The 25526-nt window shown below is 40.8% G+C and overlaps 1 protein-coding gene across 2 annotated transcripts in view; it reads right to left on the bottom strand.

The window, feature by feature from the left end:
- The window catches only part of gpc5a (glypican 5a), a 141084-nt gene that overhangs the window by 43603 nt on the left and 71955 nt on the right, over window positions 1-25526 (bottom strand). For both annotated transcript variants that reach the window (XM_085806123.1, XM_085806122.1), the window contains exons 7-8: window positions 23089-23209; window positions 3558-3720 (exon numbers count right to left, since the gene is read on the bottom strand). In XM_085806123.1, coding sequence (XP_085662249.1) covers window positions 3558-3720; window positions 23089-23209 — 284 coding nt within the window. The remainder of the gene's footprint in view (window positions 1-3557; window positions 3721-23088; window positions 23210-25526) is intronic.

Genomic DNA, 25526 nt, shown 5'->3' with positions numbered 1-25526 from the left:
AGGCCTGATGTGGAAAGAAAACGCATTGCATGCAACAAATTCCTGGATGCTCTCGCTCTGTCTGTCTGGGATTTCCTCACTCGACTTCTGTCTGTGTTACATAATGAGCTGGGAGGAGTGAAGTGAATCAGTCTTTTTCTCTTTTCATTGTGTACTTTCAATAATTCTCTGGGTTTACACACAAACACAACAGATCAACCCGATTGTGTTTTTACAAAAACAGACACTCTGTCAGGTGGCTCAACAATCTGGAGGCCGAGATGTAATAAATCCAACCCTGCCACAAATGCTATTGTAAAAAAATATGTCTTGAAATGTTTCTAACAGATGAACAGTTGACTGTATTGTTGCTTCTTGTTACATACATACTCATTCTCACACGACAGTAATTCTGCTTAATGAGGATAATCCTTTAAATCAGGCTCCTATTGTCAGTATTGAGCTTATTCCATTTTATTTCCTTATCATGCTGATCCATCGTCAGCATGTTCAGCTGATAAACATCAAAAGGCACAAAGGAGAGGGATTATGGGTAATTGCACAGAGAGAGAGAAATCACACTAAATTTAGACAGGCACACTTGCTATTAAATGGCAGCTGGAAATATATCGCAGGGTCCTTCACTTTGTTTCTTGTTGTCAAAGATTTTTTAAAAAGCTTCCTGGGATTCATCTCACTTGTTAATAATCCCACAGTGACGTGTCGTGTTGTTTAAAGTTGACTTTATCTCTGTTTATGTGGGGGTTTTCCGTTCGTTCTCTCACCTCTGTGGCTTTTTTCTACCTGGTGCTGTGGTTTCCTTTGTTTCTGGGTCTGTAGCTGTGTTTAATATTTCATGTCTGTCTCTTTGGCTTTCTGTTTTTGAAGTTTTCGAACAGAGGCTGGATGAAAAAACCAACAATGTTCATTAATACTGTATCCTCACCTCAGTGATTTAGCCTCGTGGCAGCCAATTTATAGACGCTGCCTTGCTGCAGTAAAAATGCAATAACTTCTCAGGACTCGACTGTATTTCTATCAAGAAATAAAACTGAATTAATTACATTTTTATCATCCGTAGAGGAGTACGGTAACGTGTTGACTCTCCTGTATTTGGCGACAGTACAGCTGATGCCGATTTGCACGACTCGCTTGTCTGATCGGAGCGGGTGTGATCATCACAGTGTATCTCAGACACAGCAAAACTCTCCCGCTGCACTGAGAGTCATGTACTGCAGCGAACCAATCTGTGTGCTATTTAGCATATCATATTGTCAGGCAACTTGTTATGATTCTTAGTTGACGGTTTAATTAGACTTGCAACATCGTTCTGGCTTCCTGTTGCTTGAAATGCTGAAGCTGTAATCAGAATTTTTTTTTTTTTAAGTATAAAAATGTGTAAAAACAAAAAAACTGTCAAAACAGTGTGACAATGTGACAGGAGTGTACTGTAGTGATTAACCTGCAGAGAACTATCCCCTGAATGTGCAGCTGGCCCCGGCTTTACTCAGCTTTACAAGCATTTCAGACAGATATGTAGCAGCTGCACCGTGATCACAGCTCAGGAACCAGAGATTTCTCTCAGGAGTTGGTTGATACCAAAAACTAAGTAGAAAAAGACCCTGAATATAAGACTTTCATTTTTCAGCTGCTCTGGAAAAAACTCTAAATGAATGATAATGCTGTTGAATGTGTAAATAACTGATCGCTAATAACTTTATAGTGACCCCATGTGGTCAAAAAGGAGTTGTTATGCAACTCAGGTTTGATTAATAACTTCATATGTAACAAAATAACATGAATGGTAAAGGATTAAAGCATTGAGTCCAAGGTGAAGCATCACACTGTGGTGGTTTAGACCAAATGAAACACCGCAGCAACAGCAACAACAGTAGCGAGGTGATATCGACTGTACAACTGTCTGCTAAAGCACGTACACGCTGACCGGTTCTTGTGAACACACCAGGTGTTTATTCATCACCAGTGTTCCCATTTGATGAGCCAAATGAAGGTGTAACACTTGTTTATTAACCTGCCTCGTACCTCAGTTGGTGTCTGCAAGCGTTACGTGTCGGCCTCGATGACAATGATGGTGGAGAATGATTCAGTGAACAGCGGGATGTTTGTTTATCTGTGACCTTTACTCACTCCTACGGGCTGGAGAGGTGTTTTGGATTAAACCTCCAGCAGATGAATACTGAACTATTACAACATTAATACAGGTTTAATTTGTTTAGTTTTTTTTTTATTTACAATGCTATGGTTTAATTAAGGCTGTTGTGAAACAGCAGACTCTCCTTCAGTATGATTTGAGGACTTATTTGTTTCTTTTCATAAAACACAATGGATTTGTTTTTTTAAATTAACAATCCTATCTTTTGGTGAGACAGCAATAAGACATTATGTTGTTAGCGCTGCCGTGTCCTTGGCTTGCAAAGATCCCAAATCCATTTAAATCCAATTAAAAAACACCAAAGGCAAGTAAAATATGCATGTATGCATGTGTGTATATATGTATATACAGCATGTATACACAAATACATCCACGTTCTTTGATATATCCATTTTTCCAGCAGCAAAAATCTTAAAAGCAAAAACCCTGCGGACGTCTGCAGGGACCAAGCAGAGGTCTGGCTGAGGTGAAGAATCCTGAGTGTTGGTGTGAGGGTCAGGCAGCGGGGGACAGATGCTCGACAGAGGTCACAACAGACAGTGGGTCATAAATATGGGAGACAGGTTGATCTGGCCTACGACAAGGAAAGGGCGGCTCCACTGTAATGGGTGATAAATGTCAGAGCCTCCCTACAGCCTCACATGAGCGATTGTTAAACAGCTTCCAGAGCCCGAGCTGCCGAAGCCTCGAGACAGACTGACAAGAGGCAGAGGAAACATTTACACGGACAGAACGGCTTGTTTGGATGACACCCCCCATCAGCACCCTCCCCCCCTCCTCTTCCTCGCTGTCGCCATAGGCAGAGCGAGCGAGGTGATTAATCAGGTTGTTAGCATGTTTGACGGAGAGTAAAGGAGAGAGGAGAGGAGGAATCCATGTGCTGAGAGGAGTGGAGAGTGTGAAAGGTAAAATGAAGAGGAGAGCTCTGCTGCTGTGATTCATCAGGGGTTACTGATCCTCTGGGGAGCAATAATTTCAATAATTTCTAAAGTAACAGGCCTTGATTGCAATAATGTCCCCATAGCAACTATTATCTTTAATGACTATTATTATGGCTGTCATAAAAATGGAGACTGGAGGAAGTCTTATTAAAATATAGCGTTATGCAACTGCACCTTTCAAGGCCTTCACTGATCAAAAACTAGTTTTCATTTTGAAATTCACCACAGAAACTGACAGGATGGATGTCTGAAAGGCTGTTTGAAAGGATTTATGGTACATATGGTATGTGCTATATATATATATATGTATTTGGTATATAATGATGTATTTTCATGGCTGGTATAAGTTATTTCTTGATTTTATTCTGGAATGTTTTGCATTTAATTGTCAGGAACCAGTGGGATCTATGTGGGTCGCTTGATGCACTGTTTGGATAAATTACCAAAGAAAAAGAAAGACTTACTTTTGAAGACTCTGGACACTTTTCTCTTCACTTCACCGCCACCCGATCCACCGCAACCGTCTTCATCATCACAGTCACCGCTGTAATGTCCCTCCACGTCTCCACTGCCCGTTTCAATCTGGTCCAGTGAGCCAAATTTAGGAATGGACTTCCCCTGCAGCAGCTGAAACAAAGGAGAGAAAAAAGTTTCTTTGTCAGTTGTTTGTTTTATTTCAACTCATGCAAAGCCCTTTGAGACAAACTGTTTGTAAAAACGGGCTATACAAATACAATTGCCTTGCCTTGCCTTGCCTTTTCCTTAGTGCAAAATCATTTACACCTGCGTTACATGCATATCATGTTCACATTCAATATTCACAACAGGCTACTCTGAACAAGGTCCCTTAATGCCAAGGACAGTACAGAATATTCTTTCCGGAAATGAAGAGGGAAAACAGGGAGAAAATGCAGAAGAGCTGCTGATTATTAATCAACCACCGTAACAGAAACTAAGAATGGACAGGACCGCTGCTGCAAATGGCAAAACAACCTAATTCCTTTTCTTATTTTGTAGGTTTTTCTAATATTTCTTTTGTGACACTTAAAATTGTATCTGAATCGCATATTAAAAGGTACATTGTGTAGGAATTACTCCCATCTAGCGTTGTGGTTGTATATTGCAAGCAACTCAATCGTATTTTTCATGCTGCATTCACCTGAAATTGGGCAGACGGTGCAACGGACAGCCGCTGCACGTAACACAGAGCCGGTTCAGACCTCCATGGGGCCCTAGGCAAAATTCTGCTAAGGGGCCTAACTGAACCCCAAAAACTTTCAACAGTCGCACCTGACACCCAGTGTTTCCACTTATCCCCCTTTAAACATATTGCACTGTTGGTCTAACTAAGAATAAATTCAGAACAAATCAAACTAAATGTGTAAACAAACAATCATACAGTCTTACATGTTGGGCATGCATGTTAATGTTTGAAATAACTCACGATTAAATAAAACTAAAATATAGATAAGGCTACTATTAATTCAGCTCCATCAAATTGGCTGCACTTGTTTTACTTTAATATACTTCAAATGTAGGTAATTATGTATATTATTATTTATTATATATATATTTTTTAGCACCATTGTCACAATATTTCACAAGTTTTGTTTAATTCACTAAGATATCTGCATCTATATTTGTCTGTATCCAAGCAACAAAATTAAATCTTAGTCAATATTTATCCATTACTTTCCATTTGTAACTACACTACAACTAAAATCATAGAAGCCAGCAAGACGCACACAGAGACCGGGGTTCACCCAGGGCTCAGCGCTCTGTTAATGCAGGTCAAACACGGACTAGTCCTTCCCACTCTCCCACCCGGAGAGGAGAGTTACCTGACTGCTGTTCCCGCAGGTCATTGTCAGCTGTTTCTTCCCCCTTAATTCCCTGAGGGATAACTCTGCTTCATCGTGGCGTGCTAAACGCTGTCTTGCTAGGAATCCGGTAGGCCAACACGTGCGCAACGGACGGTCACGTCGTCAGGTTTTGTTTTGTTTTTTCACGGGGCCTCTATTATTTTGCGGGGCCCTACGCAACGTGCGTAGTGTGCGTATTGGGTGAACCGGTACTGACGTAACAACATAAACAAGTGTAAACAAGTGGTCCGTCAGCACGAGGCAAAACAATACATGTGATTATATGTTGTCATTTCGTTGTACTTTTGAACGAAATAATCGATTTTCGTGAATAGATAACAGGAGAAGTTACACAATGTCCCTTTAAACACCTGTGTAATGGTGTTTACTCTGGTCCACTCACTAACTTTAACTCTAACTAGTTTACTGTCAACTACTGCAGCTAAACCAACAAGAGTCAAGTCCAAATTACTTATTCTTCACTTTTGTGTCCTGAACCTACCGTTACCAACACAAGCTTGTTTACACTCAGTGCCTCTTCCTGCTCACTGGTTTATTAAAGACACAAAATGTAAATTTAAATCCATTTTCACAATATGGGGCCCTTTTAAGGAAAAAAAAAACTTGGGTGGCTGCTGGTGAATTAACTTTTTTTTTTCAAAATGACTATGAGCATCAACAATTATCCTGATCACCTCCACCTACAAACTGCACTTTAATGAATCAACACTGTGAGCGATGTGACGCTCACCCGTCTCAGCTGCAGCGGCCTGCAGGGCGGCTGAACTTTCTACTGTGCCGCTGTGCAGGAGAATCTCAATCAAAGACTGTGTGATACCAGGGGAAATGCATTCGCTAATTGGCTCATTTAAATTCATGGTGCGTCATTGGAAACAAGAGCGAATGCTTTGTGTTGATCAGAAAGGTAGTGTCTATGCTAATTAGTTACTGCTGTGGTTCAGTGCAAAGGAGCAGTGAAGTGTCAGGGCTGCTGCCATGGCTGAGCTGGGACATATCTGTGCTGGTAATTAGCCTGTCTGGAGTCTTTGCTCTTCAGCGGTGACAGGTTAGAAGATGGAGAATATTGAGGGTTTGTGCCGATCTAAGCGCTCCCTCCCTGTGTGTAATTGGCGTGATTTTCTTTCCAATTACATGAGAAATCAAACCAAATGTTTAATACATTACGTGGAATAATGAGTTTCTGTGGCGCCTAGGCTGGTGTTGAGGGGTTTGACTGGATTTTAACTTGGTGTTTGTTCGGTGTGCAGGAGGCAGTTGAACGCACCATGAGGGTTCACATCATCTCTACCTATGGATACAGCAGCAGCAGGAGGAAAACCAGACCTTCATCGTCATGGTTACAATATGAAACATGTGGTTGAGGTTGTAGACTAACAAAGCATGCTTATAAAAACACATTTACACACTAATCCTATCATAATTACTGCAGCTGCGGGAGGTCACATAACAATAAAACATACAGGTTTCACATACGTACGAGGACTCGGTGTGTGAAGTTCAAAGGCTGTCGACTCCGAACTCTGTTTGAAAAGTTAATTAGTCTCCTTATGGAGGACAATATGCAGCTTTAACATTCACAGAGTCACGTATGTTTGTGCACAGAAGAAGAGAAGGTGTTTCGCTTTATAATTACATGAGGTCAAGTCTCTAATTACAACTTTACTCTTTAGAAACTTTGAAAATGACACGTTGTTGTCAATCACAGGATATCATCTGCTATATATATATACAGTATACTGTATACACACACATATATATATACTATATTAAAAAAGTGGGATCAGAGAGCAACATGAAACAAAAATGGCCTCATCAATTTTGCAGTCAAAGACGGAAGTTCTGTGTAAACATCACACATTTCCAAAATTCAGCTGTAAACCCATCTGTAATTCATAATTTATACATTTTCTTTCATATATTTAAAAGATGTCTTAAGCATGTGTTTCGGTTTGCGTGGTTTGACATCATTCGCTTCAAACAGCGGCGATAAAGTCTTGTTCGCTAATGACGTTCCACGACAAACTAATTGGGAAACATTTGCCATGTCTGACCACGTCTGTGTGTCAGTCAGGCAGACGACTCTGTTCTTTTACTCCTCGGGGCCGGGAGGAGAGGAACCGCTGTGCATTTGATTGTATTGAACAGCTGTACCACTCTTACTGACACACAATGAGACAGAGCCTGAACAGCCTAACGGTGTTATTAGCCTCACCGCCTCACTTCTGTGGATGGCGTGGGTTTTTTTTTTTTTTTTTTGTCGAACACCGGGCTTGTGAGACAGGTGCTCTGATTCATTCGATGCATCTCCAGATGAGAAAAAGCTCCGAGTGTAGGAACCCTTGGGCAGGCCTCTGGCTGTTATTGCCTGAGTGTGGAGAGAGTTAGTGAGGACCAAATAATACCAATTACTCTTTTCACAAACAAACTGCCCACGCGCTAATAAACTGCACCGCTGCACACTTACTATAGAGTTTTCTGAGTGCAGACGTCCCCCAGTGGTCGGTCGCTTCCTTTTCATTTTCTAATTCTTGCACCAATTAAGAGCTAAATCGACTCAACACAATGGCAAACAACATTTCTGCAAATCCTTGCTGTTTCAAAATACACAGCACACAAGTTCGTGACCAACTAGGTCTTAAAGGGATAGTTCAACATTTTTTGGAAATTGGCCCCTTGCCATAATCCCTATAGTTTTAGCAGTAGGTTTGTTACCTTTAATTGTCGGTGCAAGCTATTTTTAGAGCGGCGGAGCAGAGCCGTGAGCTGCTCAGAGCTACGCTACGGAGGCTCATGGGATTTCTTAGTTTCCCTCATCAAACTCATCAAATACACAATCCAACAACTCCAAAACGCTCTGGTGGACAAGTTGTGACCTGCACATTCACCACGCTATGAGATAATAACAGAACGTTACCAGACAAAGTTGTTTTCGAGGCAAATGCAGAGACTGCTTGCCAAAAAACGCCGTTCTAAAAATATCTTGCACCAACATTTAAAGGTAACGAACGAACTATAGGGATTATGGCAATGGGCCAATTTGCCAAAATGTTGAATTATCCCTTAATGGAAATTTGATATGTACTGTAGAGATGTCCAGAGACAGTTTTGCATCATGTGTACAAACCTCGACATACTCCTTTACTTTACAAAGGGAGAAAAAACAGCGAACTAAGAAAAGAGTTTGGCCTTTAGACTATTTTTCAGAGATGGGTGATAATAGCCGATCCTCTCTACCTTATTTGTACTTATACTGTAATTTGTTGTAGCTGCTGCTTAATGAAAATTCCCCACCTGCTTCACATTAAAATACCTCCACTGGTAAGCGACTATTCAGAGACAACTTGCACTTTAAACACTTAGAAAAGACAAAAACAAAATCTTCCTGTGGCAATTAAATGCCCGTTTCCCTCTGTGGCTCATCGGGTGAAAATAAATTCTTTAACATCCAAATTGAATTCACAGGTGGCCTTTCTTCAAACAATGACACACCTTTAAACCTCTGTCATATAGCTGCACTGTTGATAATCTAGAAAACGTAGAGACGATAGTGTGGATCGTTTATAGTGAAATTCCTACATAGCAATTGTGTGTTCAGGGTTTACACACAGTGGGGCTGGAGCCGAGTCCTGAGGGTGCAGTTTCCCCTGGTCCGGTCCCGGTTTCATCACAGCGCTGACATATAGAGACAAACAACCGTTCCCACTCACATTCACACCAATTTAGAATGATCAATTAACCCTAACCTGCTTGTCTTTGAGATGTATGTATGTGTGTGTGTGTATATGTGTGTGGTAGGGGGCTGGACTCCCCGGAGAGAGCAGCACATAAAGGTGTGGGGGAGGACACGCAAACGCCACACACACACACAGAGACTCTTCATGTCTGAGGCAACGAGTGAGCGAGTCCGTTTACGACCAGATAAAAACATAACGACTCCATGCAGCTGTAGTTTTTCTTCGGTGTTGATCAGTTGGATGTTCTGGAGGATGAATATGATGAATACTATCACTCACTAAACCTCAGTGTGTCGACTCAACACTGTCTTTGTGCGGATGTTAGCACTTAGCTCAAAGCACTACTGTGCCTGGAGCTGTTAGTGTGGGTGCAAGCCTTGTTATAAAAACATTATTCATATATACATTTCTTGTTTACATGCTTTGTTGTCTTTCTTGTCTTTGGTAACCTCAGATCTCCACACTTATGAAAAACGACATTGCCCCCCCTTGTTATATTTTATACATTTCTGAACCCACCAATGTACACATCACACAGTTTTTCAATAATACCAGATGTTGCATCAGGAATCACAACAAAGGCTGGAGTTTGTGAGGCTTGACACTCATCACTGCACCATGGAGACTGGATTTTGACAGACTGTGCACGATTTTGGTAAAACTCTGACTGCACATGACTGGAAACTGCCGCAAAACGGTGCTAAAACCCCAGCATCAAACATTTACTGGCAAAAACCTTCTCCGGGCTGCGTGATATCTTCATTACGCCACTGCATAAGGAAAAACCCAAGGCATCATCAAGGACAGCAGTCATCCAGCAGCCCACACACTATTCTCAGTCCTGCCATCTGGAAAATGCTACCGGAGCATTTAATCACGCACCACCAGTTTCAGAGACAGTTTCTTCCCACAGGTAGCTCGTCAGAGAATGAGTAACACACACACACACACACACACACACACACACACACAGTCACATAAGTGCAGATATTATAACTGTGCCTACAATGTGTATAGGTCTATGTATACTTTGATATTTTTGAAGTATCATCTTCTATCTATAGCATTTTCAAGCAATTTTCAAGAGTGACACAGTGCCACAGTTATATTCATCTTTTTATACCAATAAACTGGAAACTGATTTTTTTTTTTTACTCACAGGTGTGATCCTCAAGAAACCATGGTCACAATCTCTCCTTCTGTGTTCAATAAAAGCCAGAGATCTTTTCTTTTCTTTTTTTTTTGTAGAACATTATTTTGTCAAAGTGAAATTGACCTTTGACCATTTGGATATAAAACACCATCAATTCATCATTTCATCCTATAAATGTGGGTCATATTGTATCACAAGTAGTGATTGAATTCTTGCTTTACTGCAGAATACACAATGTGTGAGAGTGTGAGAGTGTGTGTGGTCACAGCGACATTTGACCTTTGACTACGAAATTCTGATCAGTTCATCTCAGAGAAGAGATTTCCCTCAGGTGTTAGTGAGATATAGTGCTCAAGAGGACGGCACTGATGGTTTGGATATCCCATAAACATCATACTGCACTGCCGGCCAGGGCAGGTACTAGTGCAGAGGTTTAGATAGACAATAGACAACATCTATGTCACGTCTGTCCGTCCTGGGTGAGGGATCCCTCCTCTGTTGCTCACCCTGAGCTTTCTAGGTTTTTTCCCTGTTAAAAGGGTTTTCTATGGAGTTTTTCCTCAGTGGATGTGAGGGTCTAAGGACAGAGGATGTTGTTATGATGCCATGTAAAGCCCTTTGAGACAAACTGTTTGTAAAAACGGGCTATACAAATAAAATTGCCTTGCCTTGCCTAGTTAAGAGTATCTAAACTCTTCATGTATTTCTGTCTGTAAATATGTTTTTTTGGCCCTGTGTATGGGGTCATCAGAAACATCAAACCATGTGATTGTTGCAGAGTTTCTGAAGTGTTGTCATAAAGCAGAGAAAACAGAAACTATCACTGTACGGCCATCTAATGCTTGAAATGTTCACTTAGCTGTCAGCTCCAATTTATAACCTCGAACCATTAAAGATGCTGTATGTGCTCAGGCTGTGTTGACAGTAATGGAACAAGGTGCTGCCCATGTTCCTCTGTATCTTATAAATGGACATTATGGCGACAGTTATCCTGCCCACACAAACCGCCCATCAATATTTCCTAACACAGACAACAGGCGGCAGCTGTAGTTGCAAAAAAAAAAAAAAAAAGCAAAGAAATAAAAGTACCAGTCAGTGAGAAGCAATGTGTTGATTAAAATAAGCAGTGCACATTTTGTATAGGGTGCATTTCCTAAAGAGGTGCAGGGTGTCATGTGGCAAAACGAATCACACCTTCAAAGCCCAGAGATGAATCAAGCTGCGTGTGGATTTTAAGCTCATTAGTATTCCCTTTGAACACATTCTACTATCTGTAAATAGTGGGTGGAGGAGAAATCTTACAATGATCATATTTGCCAGTGAAGAGAAGAAAAGTGTCAGGATGTGAGCAGGTCCCAAGACGCACACGTCATTTCCCATCTCCCTCACTGCAGCAGCACCACTGACAGGGTGTTTATCCAGGCCGGGTGCAGCAGCGAAGAGGCAGCGGGTCAGCCAGCGAGAGGAGGAAGCAGGAATTAGAATAAAAAAGTGAATTTCTCAAAAGTGGTATAATTTTAAATTAACCCTCTGTCCTATGACTCAACATTTGGAAGATTTCAAGGATGTTCAGTGTTTCTTTAGTATTTCCAGCACGTCCCAGCCCGACAGTAGCATATAAAGCCTGATAATGTGCTTCATCAAAGTTAATTTTATTAGGAGAAACCCCCTTGAGATGAACCATCTCGTTTTCTAAGGGGGTCCTGACATATAACACAAACAAGGACAAAAAATGAACAACAATCGGCAAGCTTACAGACATACCACAACGAAGACAACACATATCATCAACACACAAACATACAACGAATACATGAATAAACACAACCACTAGGTGGCCAGAGATACAAATGAACAGATACTGACCTAGCAAAACTATGAGAAAGAATAAATAATTTGGTAAAGAATTAAAAAATAATAATACAGTGAGTCATGTGAAAATATCATCTGAAACATCTGCAATTTCAATCAAAATATGAAGACAAACCATATTAATACACATCTGTAACCTGAGCTTCACCGCTAGACGTAACATAACATAACGATTGCTGCCCTCTGCGAGACACTACAGGACGATTGCCTCCAAAACACCCTGCTTCAGAAACAGTTTCATTCCCACCGCAATAAATATCTTGAACTCTGAATGTTGAGGAATAAACACGGCCCTATATGCATTATGATTGTATGTATATGTCTATATATGTTATATGTTTGGAACCTGTACTGGAAGTAAATTCCACCAGCCTGGCTGTGTGGTCATTAAAAAGAATCAATCAATCAATATTCAGTATTTGTTCTAGCACGACTTCTCGTGTTTAGTCGACTTACAATGTTTGGAGCTATACGTTTTACAGCACGCAAGCTTTCCACGTCTACTTCTCTGTAAATGGTGTGTGGCGATGTTACAGCGCCACCACAGGCCTGGTGCATGTACTACAGCGTATTGAGTAGTTTCAGAAAGACACAGGAACTGTATGGTTAATATGCACACCTTATTGCTCATTTATCACAAGTCATATCGTCATCGCAATATTGAACAGTGCCATCGCACATCAGACATTTTGCAGATATCGTGCAGCCTAGTGTTAAGAAAGTAACTTTAAACAGAAATGCTCTTTTTCCACTTGATCTTTTCACTGACGGAGTAGAGAAGTAGTATTGTGTTGAGTGCCTCAATTGATATACTGAGGAATGTGAAATGTGGAATCAAAAGCTCTTAAATAAGTATATAAGTATAGCCTAATAACAGAAGAAGTAGTAATAATATTCATCATTCTCCAGCCTCCATTATTATCCAGAAATATAAAGACGCAAAACCACAGCAAAGAGCACGCAGCTCTGCACTGCATGACATGCTCTTCCATTACCATTAACAAAAGGCATTATGGTTTATTTTGAGAGAATCCCACAGACACTTCCCTGCTGCCATAAACACCCGCTGCAGCACCGAATGGCCAATAATCCACCGTCCAGGTTTACTACATTTGCTACACACTGCAGTGCCAGAGCGCTTTGGTATCCAGATGGTAACAGCGCGTAACACACGATCGCCACATCCACCATTCGATCCTCGGCCCAGGGACCTTTATTGACTGTCACAGCCCTTCTTCTCCTTCCCCTCCATGTTTCCTGTTTGTCTGTCTCTCTGCTGCTGACTCTCAAATCAAAAAAAAGGGCACGACGGACCAAACGGTGATCATTTAAAAGGAAGAGTAAAAAAATACAACAACAACTGTGCCCATCTGTCGTATGAAATTGCTCAACTTTTTTGAAAAGATAAAGGCATAATTTGAAGATTTGAATACACGTGAATAAGTAACCATGGTGACTGTGAACATTTCTCACTGTGCAAACTATACTTGGTGGCATTATCGGAAAACTCTGGCTGTGAACAGGAGAAGTTTCTTTTCCCCTAAGATCTTTTTGCTCAGGTAAAGATAACTACATACCTACAGTATGCAAGGTTAAAATTAAAGCGTGAATTGTTTGAATGTGATTTTCTTCCATAGAAGAAAAGGATTGTCCAGCTGTTTCTCAGCTGTAACGGCCTTTTATCCATGTCTAAGCACACAAGATCGTTTCAGATACAAGTTGTTATCAGCAGGTACGCAGCTTAGCTGGACTTCTCTTTGAAGGTTTATTTTTTATTTTTAAATCATGAATAAAGTCAGGTTAAAATATAAAATTATTATGCTGCAGGTTTAGAGGTTAATCTCTAATTAAAACGCTCTCGCAAATTCTTGACATGTCTGTATAGATTCCTGGCTGAATACCAACATGAATTAGTCAAACCAGTTCAATGTCTTAAGTCGTTCTCAGTGGGTATGGTATGTGAAATATAGAGGAAGAGGAAGTTAGTAAAAGAAAAAAAGGAAACAGGATTGCCTTTGGATTTCTATAGGAGTTAAATTTTATGATGTGATGTGCACATTTAGGAGCACAACAAATAAAATGTGAATATATCCCTAGTGTTAATCCTGTGGTCTGAGAGGAGAGAGAGCGCATGAATAATTCACAAGCAAAACTGCTGGTCAACCACCACATCAATGACTGGTAAATAATTCAGCCCACAGACTGGATGAGGAGCTGCTTGCCCCTGATTTTGATTGAGAGACACAGGGACAGGGCCTACTTATAGATTCTTGATGGGTTTTACCACATCAAGAGGAGAGGACAGGCAAGGAGGAGAGGAGCCAACAAATAATTCATAGGAAGGAGCTGCTGATGAGCAAGATGATGAAATCTAGAGTTTGTACTCTCAGATTGCATGATGAATTTGTCAATAGCTGCATAGCTGTTTTGTGTTTTCCTGCAGCCTCGGCCCGTGGAATAGTAATGACACATTTCCATTTGGTCCTGTGGAAACTGGGAGCGGTTTCCTCACTTCATTTGCTCAAGGTCAGGGGCAAATAAATGGAAACAGTAAAGAGCATTTCTGATATGTAGATGAAAAACATGAAAATCAACATTTGCATGGACACACCATTCTTATCCTCATAAAAATGCCCCAACGGTGGCGACATTAAAGGTAACACGACTGCACTTCTCATCCATATTTTCCAGCGTATGCGCCCTCCTCTTTCTCTCCAGGCATTAAAACAGGCAACTTGCCATTCATGCACACGTGCACAATGTGCTTTAAGTTTCATTATATTAATAAGGTGCACCAATACCATAGTGATTTATAGAAGTAATACAATGTGTAGGGTGCACCCATATGTGCGCACAGTCAGTCATGTGTACCGTGGAATAAATGTGTGCACTGGTATATGTAATTGATGTTTTGGCTGGTCATAAAATGAGCTGCCATTAACACCTCCCTCCACCCACACACACACACACACACACGCGCCGTTATGGTTCCTCTCCTTTGAATCCAGGTTTCATCTACCACAAATAAATTCAATAAATCTAAATCTCTAAGAATTACGATTTAACCCAAACCCACATTTTAAATCACAATGTGCTGAGCGTGACCCACATTTCCTCCTGGAGCCCCAGTTTCCCACTTTAGATGACCACATTTCACATTTTCAGTGAATTACACGATTACCGCTTCCCGGGGACTCCCTGTTGTGTCAAAACACGCCGTGCGCCTCAATACACGTGTCAACATCACCTTAAAGACGGCAGGGGAATCAAATATCAGGGATGGAAATTGATGTTAAACCACACATACACACACACACAGAAGTTGATGCTTGTGTTGGTTTTTCCAGCAGCTAATGAGGCGCCAATCAGAACTATTTACAAATCAAGTCCCAGTGACATTATACTGCAAAACTATAATCGAGGACTGAGAAATGAATCGTGCCAGATGTTTGATATAAAGGTCTGCAATTACCACACACATCCTCACTTCCTCTATTCTGACTTGTGGTATGAAAACAGAAGCCATGTTGATTAATTAGCTCTTTTAAACATGTTTCCTGCCTCAGAAAAAACCTGGACTCAACAGCAGGAGTACGAGTCAAAGGCCGTCTTCACACTACATGGTTCATGTGACCCAATTCTGATTTTTTTTCCCTCTGAAGTGGCATGAATGTCATGTGTAAATGCAAAAAAAAACGTATGAAATCGGATGTTGTCAGATCGGATTAAGGCCTCCTTCATATATGGAAATTAAATGGATATCTGCTGATACTGTAAGTGTGTGGATGGATGGAAACAGATGAACTGGATATTTCCTGGCACTGCGAGTCGTACGCTATCAATAATGCGACGATAGTGCATACTGATGACAGCGCTGATAACTGATGTACAGTAGCAGCGATCACTGCTGCATACGTCCAGGCCTTAATAATAATGGCTCTCTTCTTTCTCCTCTGCCTTAAAATGCAACCGATAATGCATCGAGAAAAAAACTGCTTGAGATGTTTTGTCCACTTCGTCTGCGTCTATGTTGTTTACATGTCGTTTCACGCAGAAAGCAGGTGTGAGTGCAGATATCAGATATACGTACAGTAGATCACATCATAGAAAACAGGCAATCAAGAAAAATCTGAATTGGACATCAAGACCTGTGGTGTAAAAACAGCCGCTTTTATGACCGTTTTTAGTCCGTCCTCTCATGTCCTCATATTGAACTCATGCAGACTCTCGTATCGATCCAGTGTTAAAATTGCATTGGTGGATGTGTGTTGTTTACATAAGTCCAACTGGAGAAACAGATTCATGATAACAGGCTCAGAGACTGAGTTTTTTTCACAGCTCGGAAAAGTTTCCATGGCAGCAGCTAGTTTATTTATCACTACAACAAACACAAGATAAACAAAACAAAAAAAAAGACCAAATGATCTATGTCCTTGATAGGCAAATACAGTTTGTCAGGCATTTTAAGTCAAGTGTAACTTCAGTGCTGCACCTGTGTGATGTTTTTTGGGATCATCATGCGTTTGGTGCCCACACTGTGGCGACAGACTGGTTCCAGTCAATTGCATGAGAGGCCTGCTCTTTTTTTATTTTTTGTATTCATTTTTTTCTCCACACAGCTTTCCAGATGCACCCTGTGCCTCCTGTAGTCGCTTATCTCGGTCAAGGCTCGACTCTGTTCTGGCTCCACGGTGTTGGAACGAGCTCCCCACTGAAGGCAGGGAGGCAGAGTCGTTGCTGCAGGCTATAAACCCACCTACTACTGCATACATACATTTACCTGCTAGTGCTTACTTCAAATCTCTTTAAGCACCTGCACCCTAGCACTGAACATTCCCCCAGTTTGTGTCAAAAGGGATGCACTGGATCCTATCTCGCTCTTTGATCCTATACGTGGTGTGAATGCAGCTGTTGCAGATCAGTCTGGACAAAAAGCTTCTGTCATACGAACGTGATGCAGCGTCAGACTTTGAAGCAACTATAAAACACTGGTGAGAGCACTAGTGAGGGCTGAACGAGGAGACACCTCAGTGCTGCTTATGTGCTGCTAGGTCCTCAGAAGTCGCAGTTTAGCAACTTTTTAAAGGGATATTTCAACATTTTGGCAAATTCGCCCATTGCCTATAGTTTTAGGAGTAGGTTTGTTACCTTTAATTGCCGGTACAAGCTGTTTTTAGATCGGCCGGGCAGAGACGCAAGCTGCTCAGCTAACGCTACGGAGGCTCATGGTATTTCCGGGCTTTCCCTCAAAACTCATCAAATACACAATCCAACAACTCCAAAACGCACTCGTGGACAAGTTGTGACCTGCACATTCACCACACTATGAAATAATAATGTAACATTACGCGTTGGAGATGAAAACAGAGATGTTTTCGAGGTAAATGCAAAGCCGGTGTTGTGCCAAAAAGAGACTCCTTGCCGAAAAACGGCTTTGCATTTACCTCGAAAACAACTCTGTCTGGTAACGTTCTGTTATTATCTCATAGCGTGGTGAATGTGCAGGTCACAACTTGTCCACGAGAGTGTTATGGAGTTGTTGGATTGTGTATTTGATGAGTTTTGAGGGAAAGCCCGGAAATACCATGAGCCTCCGTGGTGTACTGTAGCTTGCGTCTCTGCCCTGCCGATCTAAAAACAGCTTGCACCGACAATTAAAGGTAACAAACCTACTCCTAAAACTATAGGGATTATGGCAATGGGCCAATTTGCCAAAATGTTGAAATATCCCTTTAAAATCTTATTTGTGAAGACGTCTCACTCTATTAGGACAAATCTGAAAATACTTCACTGCAGAGACGGAGATGAAACAAAGAGTGTGATCAATGATTTTGCAGATCACTGTGTTATGTAACTGATACGAGGCTTAAAAGTAGAAGAACAAAGTGTTTCCCTTTGAAACAGTCTGACCCCATTGATGGAGTTTAATTTGGCCTGAGTGTGATCAAGCTATAGCCTACCATTATTAATTTTGGATTATTTGCATTTGCTTGAATTCCCATAAAAACCCAAAACAAATATACTTTAACTTATAGTGACACGAGATCTGGATCTGCAGACATGGTTCACTATTTACACAACTACACAGGCACAGTAGTATCTTTATATTTATTTCATCTGCATGTGCTGCAGGCAGCGTTGGCACCGACCACAAGGATCTGGCAGCAGCTCTTGTGCAGAAGGGAAAACGTTGATTTTTGTGTTTTTGTTGTTTTGTTTAGGTGTGAAATCAAGATTCTACACGATAGAGTTATATATTTAATTTTTATTTTACCTTATTTACTTAATAAACATGAACAATAATGAAGATATTTTAGCGTTTTTCCAGCATCTGCATTCGTCTTTCACACATTCAATGTGGGAATAATTAAGAGACTTTTTCAGCTATTTCTTTTTTCTTTTTAGCTTCTTTATGTTCATGATAATTATTCATATTTTCACACCTGTTAAAGATTATTTGTTTCACAGCTAAAATATCACATCAGTGACATATACAAAAACAACAGACCACTGCATTTTATACTGTTTAATTAGCAGGGATGTTGTCATTTCCTCAGGGGTTTTATCTGGATACTGTCTGTATTCTGTGGGACTAATTAGCACCATATTTTTTCTTTGTATTATTAAGGTGGGAAATGTTTTATTTATCTGTAAATGTGGTTGATATACTTGTAAAGACCTTTGCTGATGCACATCACATGTGTTTCTGAAGCTCTAAGGACCCTTTCATTGGTCAGACAATGATACGACTGTTTTATTTAGCTAATTTGAGGATTAACGACACTAATGGTTTGTGGTTGAGATGTGTGTTTTATGGCTGCACGTCTCTCATCCTCATTGTGATGCTGGAGGAAAAGTCAGGGATAAATCAGAGTTTTTTTTTTGGTTTTGTTTAGTTTTTAACTGCATGGGTGAAAACTTTGACATTAGGATTCAACCTCAGGGATCGCCGTGTCTGTAAAACATTTCATGGCAATCTTGTCTAGACCAAAATGATGAAACAACTAACGCACAAACGAACAGATGGACCGACTATTAGAGCAGCTGAAAACACAACATGTTTTTTAAAGATAAATAATCACTTTAACAGTCCATTGTGTTGATCTCTATCTCTGTATGACTTTGTGATAATGTCTTTTTCTCTAATAACCATTACTTTGTTTTCAGACACACTCACTGAAAAGGTGGGTTCACAACTCAGAGCAGCCGACACAACAGAGAGAAAGAGCACATGTTAATTAGCTTTGGTAGAGACTGTGTTGAGGTTGCGTTGCCTTTTCATTTCATGCTGCCTTTGCTGAATAAATTCTGTAAATGCATTTAAATTTCAGGGATTTCACACTCGGCTGAGTTTTAAAGGCCCTTGACGGCCTGGGAGTCAGCATTGTAAGTTTGATTTTTATTCCACTCATAGCCAACATTGCTTTTTTTATATATTCATGTATTAATAAACTACCTCTATTTTATGTTGTAGGTAAACTCAGGAGAAGTGTTCCTCGAAGAAACCACAGTCAGGACGTTTTTTTTTCTTTCTTTCTTTTTTCTTTCTTTTTTTTCTACAGAAATCGCACACCTGCTCTGTGAATGCATTTGAATTGTTCCAGTGGGTTCTTCAAAAATTCAAGACATTACAAAGACAAACTGAAGACACAATATTATTCCAAAAACTGAAGCAAAAAAAACAAAACTACAAGCTATGCATCTGAAAATCAAAATGTCACACTGTGAGCATGTTTTTACTCTTTTTTTTTTCTTTTCTTTTTTTACCATAAGTCAGAACGACCTCAGTTAGATTCTTCACACACCAGAGATTCGCCTCAACGCAAAGCAAGTGGATGGGGAATTATTGAAGATATAAAGTTAGGAGGAAGATTTCAAAACAAAAGAAAGAAATAAAACCCTATATTTATTTTAGGGAGGCATGATAACACGATAACAGTACAGATAATTATCGACCCAATATTGGCTGCTAATTATCAGTCAAAAACACACGGTTAAGTCGGATAATGAAGTTTTTCGCAGCCATAATTAGCCAACATTTCCTTGATTTCATTCATTTTCAGTCCGCCTGGCCCCTAAGTTAATTTGAATAACAAAGGCTATTTTTGTCAAAGAGTCATAACTGTTCTTGTTGTGATCACAACAGTGATGTCGGTTATATCGTTTGGTTAAGTCAGAGGCAGAATAATGTTAAATTCATCTTTACTCACTACATCTTAGCCTTTTTCTGAACTCAAAAATGTTATGGGTTATTGGTATCAGTGGGAAAAAAGAGTTATCGTTCATCCCTACAATATTTCTCATGTGAGTACTGATAAACCCACCTTTAACAGTGTGAGAAAGCATTAAGAAAACTGAATTTCCTGTCATTTCATATTAGTCCATGTATTAAGTCTGACAGTCAAACCCAGAGGAACAGGTCCGGATCAGTATTTTTGAACTTCAGTGTTGTTTGTCTTGTAGCTTTAAAAGTGGTTATGATCAATATTTTCACATTAACAGCGGATCAGCTGTGCATCATGGATTCACGCTCCCTCTGAATCCTCACATGACTCCACAGGTCTCTCAGCTCCGCGGAGCGTTTCGCCGTCTTTCATCTCATTATTTTTTATTTTTTTGTTTCTTTTCTGGCTACAACTTTAATGTTTGGTTCACTCGCTGCTTTTATCTAACTCCAGACACAGCAGGCAGATGTATTCAGTGTTTAAAAAAATAAAAATCCACTGTGCTTCTATACCTGTACAGCACCAAATGGCAGACAAACAAAGTTAATGACAAGCTGGTGAACATGGAGCAGCTAAAGAGCCAGAGATTTCCCTGAGGAGTCGGTGGAGACCAAAAACAGAGCTAATAGGAGATGAAGGCTGGACTTGGATTTATCAGGTGGTGAGATAACGACTTTAATTAAAGGCTCCATGAAATGAAAAATGTATTTTTCCAGCTTTAATCCAGTGTCCACATGTTAATTGTTCATTTATCTGTTGATAGAAAGTTATTATCTGAGTATGTTTACATCAAAGCCGATGTGTTTTTCTCTTCCTGTAAAAAGATTTCAGACATTTGATGACTCATCCTGCAACAACTTTGTTCTGCCAACACTGTCTGTGTGTGTTTGTGTGTGTTTGTGCTAAGAATCATGAACCTGCATCTTTTCCCTGCTAGCATCACAGCTGCCTCCAGCTCCAGGCTCAAACAGTCCAAAACTGGTTTTGAAACATTTTCTCTTATCTCAACATCACTGAAGTCCACAGGTGTGTGTGAAGGTGAAGGTGACAGAGAGCGGTCCTCCACAGCCGGAGACAGTCCCACAGGTGGAGCTAAAAGGAGAATTACGGCCATTTTTGACCCCTAAATCGTTGTCCTGATGGTCAGTGTTGGGAGGAGCAAAAAACGCGACTAAAACTGATGCAGGCAAACCGGAGTTACACCATGGCTACCCGGTGCTCGGGATAGCTACAACAGTAACCCATGGGGGCAATTCTTTCAACCACAACAAACACTCAAAAAACAATCAAATATCTATGGTACATGACTGGAAGACACTGGAGACACCACTGAACTCATATAGTGTAGAGTAGAAACAGTATAAACTTTGTGTTTTTGCATGTAGCCACTCACCTCAGACAGCTGAACTGAAACATCCTGGAAAGACATTACTATCCGATCACAGAGCGCCTGCTCTCCCCGCCACAGAAACAAACACTTTTTCCTTGTTGTGATGATTTTTTTACAAAAATAAATGGTATGAGATATTACGGACATTACCACTGCACTGTTCCACCATTTATTTTTGCCCCCATGGGTTAGTGTTGTTGCTATCCCTGGTGCCAGGTAGCCATGGTGTAACTCCGGTTTGCCTGCATCAATTTTAGTTGTGTTTTTTGCTCCCCCCAACACTGGGAGACCATCAGGAAAACGATTTAAGGGTCAAAAATGGCTGGATTTCTCCTTTAACGTACACTCTCCTCTTGTTTCTCCCCTTTTCCTCCCCCCTCTTATCGCCCAGTCATCCTGTTATGTCTGTCTTATTGTATGCTGTACGGACGGGTTGATTGCTGTAATTTCGCTGTACAATAAAGGCTGATTCTGAAGCTGAAGCTTCTGATTCAATACAATCAGCTACTAATCATTATCAGTGACATGTCCCGCTCTAGCCTTGTGTTTTAACCAGAAACACGTGATCGTGCAGAACTGCATCACACTCTGAGAACGCTTTTACGATCTTTTAAATCAAAATAAACAAGATGAACAGATGAGAAAAAGAGCAGAGTATGTAAATGACACTCAGCAAATTATGATTACATCATCTCAGCTGCTGATCATGATCTGTTTCTTAGTGGCTACAATAAATCATGTGCAGAAGCAGTGAAACAGTTTCTGATCATTCCAGCTCATAAAACTGTCTCTGCAGGTGAAAAAAAAAAAAAAAAAAGAAATCCACAGAAGCACAAGGACGTTCAAAGAAGTACATTTAAGATGCAAACCGTGAAGGTGCATGCAGTGAATGTCAACAAGGCAGCTCAGGAGCTCTCTAACGGTTATGATATAGATTTATGCGTTCTGACATCCCACAGATGGTGTGAATTAGTCAGGAAGGGGGTGTCAGTGTGGGGTCAAGAGAGATGACCTGGCCTTCAGCCTGCCTCTTGGGGAACCTGAGCAACAGATGCAGGAAGCTGCTGCTGCTGCTGCTGCAGTGAAACAACAGAGGTGGCTACGGCAGCTGTTGTTGGAGCTGCAGCAGAGAAAGCAGCTCCTCTAAACTGCCCTAATCTCATCATCCTGAGAGATAAACAGCTCTGAAAGGATCCACAGCAGCGCAAAATGTGAATCGAAGCGGACGGGCTGATAGAACAGCTACATTGATTTTGACAAAAAGCAGAAAAAGGATTTTTGTAAATATAAAGACACACAAACCAGATCAAATGGGTTTCTAAATGTGTAATGATTGATTTTGTTTTTCATTGCCTGGAGATGATTTAGCATTTGAGACTAGTTTTCTATTAGCCGGTACTTACTGGTAATAGAGGATATAAATGAATTATTTTGTCAAGGATTATTTCAGAGGTAAAAGTGTGAAGAGCTTCAGCTTTGTGAGCAGTCGTTTCTTTACAAGGCAGCGCTCGGCCTTCCTTAAGGAACAAGCCAAAAGCTGACAGGAGATACTTTATGTTGCACAGGCTGACAAAGAAGAACAGAGAATTAGCCGACTGCCTCCGGAGACGTTCACCATATGTCTGACAGAGCGAGGGATGAAAATATATAGAATTAAAACAACGTCAGCGCTCCGATAAACGAGGAAATTGCACCTTGTACATATGGCAAATATGTACAGAGCAGCAGGGAGTCTCACCTGATTGATGTGTTTCAGTTTGTCAATGATTTGATTGATCACTGGGTCCGCCTCCTTCACTTTGACTTCAGGGTTGGCACTCTGGGCTTTGATCCCGTTCCCGACCACGCGGAGGGTGTAGCTGTGCACGGAGACAAGGAGACAGAGGGTAAAGCCTATAAGTATTTTCATTTATCCTGCTGTCATGTTAAGATAAAATGAGAATAAGTACCAGCGGTGGGAAGTAACTAAGCAGCAGACAAGTTCCTGTACTTCCCCTTATTCTACTCCACTGCATTTAAGAGAGAAATATTTTACTTTTTACTCATTTTACTATATTTATGTTAGAGATGTGGTGAAGGTAAAGGTTCATTGTGACATAAAACGCATGATAAGGTTTGGAATTACAATTTATTTTTAACAAATGAACGTGTTAGACATGTTTCACTATAGTTCTAAGCTTCGAACACTGGTGAAACTCTCCAATAGTTCACAAACAAAGCACCAAAAAAATGTGGACACAGATGTGAGTGGCTTAAATTAGAAAAAACGTTAGTCTTGCATAAAACCATTTAGATTTATCTGTCTCAGCAGCTCCTAACCTTTTTCAAACTCAGGCTCCCTTGAAAATCATGTAACAATACAACATCATACAAGTTCAGACAACTTTATGTTTCAGTAACAGTTTCAAACTTTCAGGTTTGAACCTGAGCACAGAGATCACAGGTCGATGTCACTTGTCGTTTCACAATCTGTCCATTTCACTCTTGCTTTTTAATTCTTCCTGTTATAGAATAAAACTTTATTGTAAATTTGTTGTGGACTCGAGTGCATGGTAAAAGCTGCCTTAGACAATAAATATACATAAATATGACAGTTTTAGACGTACATGTACACACACACTCACTCATGACACATCCAGTAAAAGATTAAAAAGGAAAACAAACGAACAAACAGAACATCAGTTATAAAACTGTTGAAACCACAAATTGTCACCAAAATTGTTTTTGCAAATGACATGTCGACCCACGTGGAAAACCTTTAAAGCAGAAGTAAGTGGTCCGGTCGTTTTCGCTAATGCTGCGTTCCAGGCAGGCTTTTGAAATCGTAAATTACAGCTTCAAGTCACAACTTATGACTTTGTAGCGTTCCAGGCAACCCACTCGTGTTTCTCCGACCTGTTTTACCTGTGAAAGTCACTATAACGGCCACTCGTAACTTCCGACCGGTGAACTCGTACCAGATCGAACTGGTACCACTTCACGGTCGGAAAAATACGAGTTTCCTTGAACGCACCATAACAGTCCTCGTCCCTACGTTGCCACATTCACGGCGTCCCTTGGCTGCACACACAGCCCTGCATGCCGTTCTCTCTCCTCATTGGATAAAAGCTGTAGGATACAATAAATGTTTTCTCCTCGGCTCAGAGCAGAGCAGAGTGACTGACAGACCCGTGTTTCGGTCCAAACACTCTATGTAAGTGATTGCTGTAGGAAGATATAACTATTTAAGACTCATATTAACACAAATATATCACTTACTTCTGCTTTAAGGAACATCTTTGTAAAGTATCTCAAACTGATGTCTATAAGTCATATACAGTAGATGTCATATACGAAAAAATATGTTTACTTTCAATTCAAGTAAGCCAATATTTTGCGTGATGGAGTATTTCTATATTGTAGTTACAGTTTCTTACAGTGAACATCTTCCTCCAGTGAGAAACACGTGAGCAGCATCAGAAAAGCAAACTCAACACTCTGTGAATCTGAATAAAACCCAACATATTATCTCTCCTCCTCCTCCTCCTCCTCCTCCTCCTCCTCCTCCTCTAAAAGATGCTCAATATTCTGAACTCGCACAAAGGTGAAGGTATAATTCATTTGTAAGAATATAAATGAACTTCCCCCCGGGGGGTTAAAGTAGGATTTGTGCTGTGGACGAAACATGATTCACCACAGCACAGCCACACGGGCACATGAACATGAACACGCTCCATGGCTGCAGCTTTAAACCTGCATATTACATGTGCAGCTTATCAGGACTATACATCAGTGCAAGACGTGCGCCCCTATAACGTTTCAATACGCGGCATTAATCCTTGTTTTAAAGCGGGTTGTTGTTGTTGTTATAGCCCGGTAATAGGCCCCAGTTCAGCTCAAGGGCTCCTGACTCTTTAGTCTGGGTCCAGCCTGTCAGAGCTAACGACTCTGACCATGGCGGCAGGTTGAGTGAGTACAACACACTCACATCTCAATCACCGACATATCATTTAATCAAACTAGTGCATCAAGGTGAAGTCACTCATGTCTGGAAATTCTGCTGAGTGTGTGCATTCACAACGAGGAGGAGGAGGAGGAGGAGGAGGGGGAGGAGGAGGAGGAGGAGGAGGAGGGGGAGGAGGAGGAGGAGGAGCGCTGAGGTGTCTTAAAACATCTGGATCAGAGAATTACAGATGC

This window comes from Trachurus japonicus, chromosome 3 (assembly GCF_045865225.1).
Source record: "Trachurus japonicus isolate A0001 chromosome 3, Traja_1.0".
Taxonomy (NCBI): domain Eukaryota; kingdom Metazoa; phylum Chordata; class Actinopteri; order Carangiformes; family Carangidae; genus Trachurus; species Trachurus japonicus.
This window is presented reverse-complemented; position numbering and strand designations above follow the sequence as displayed.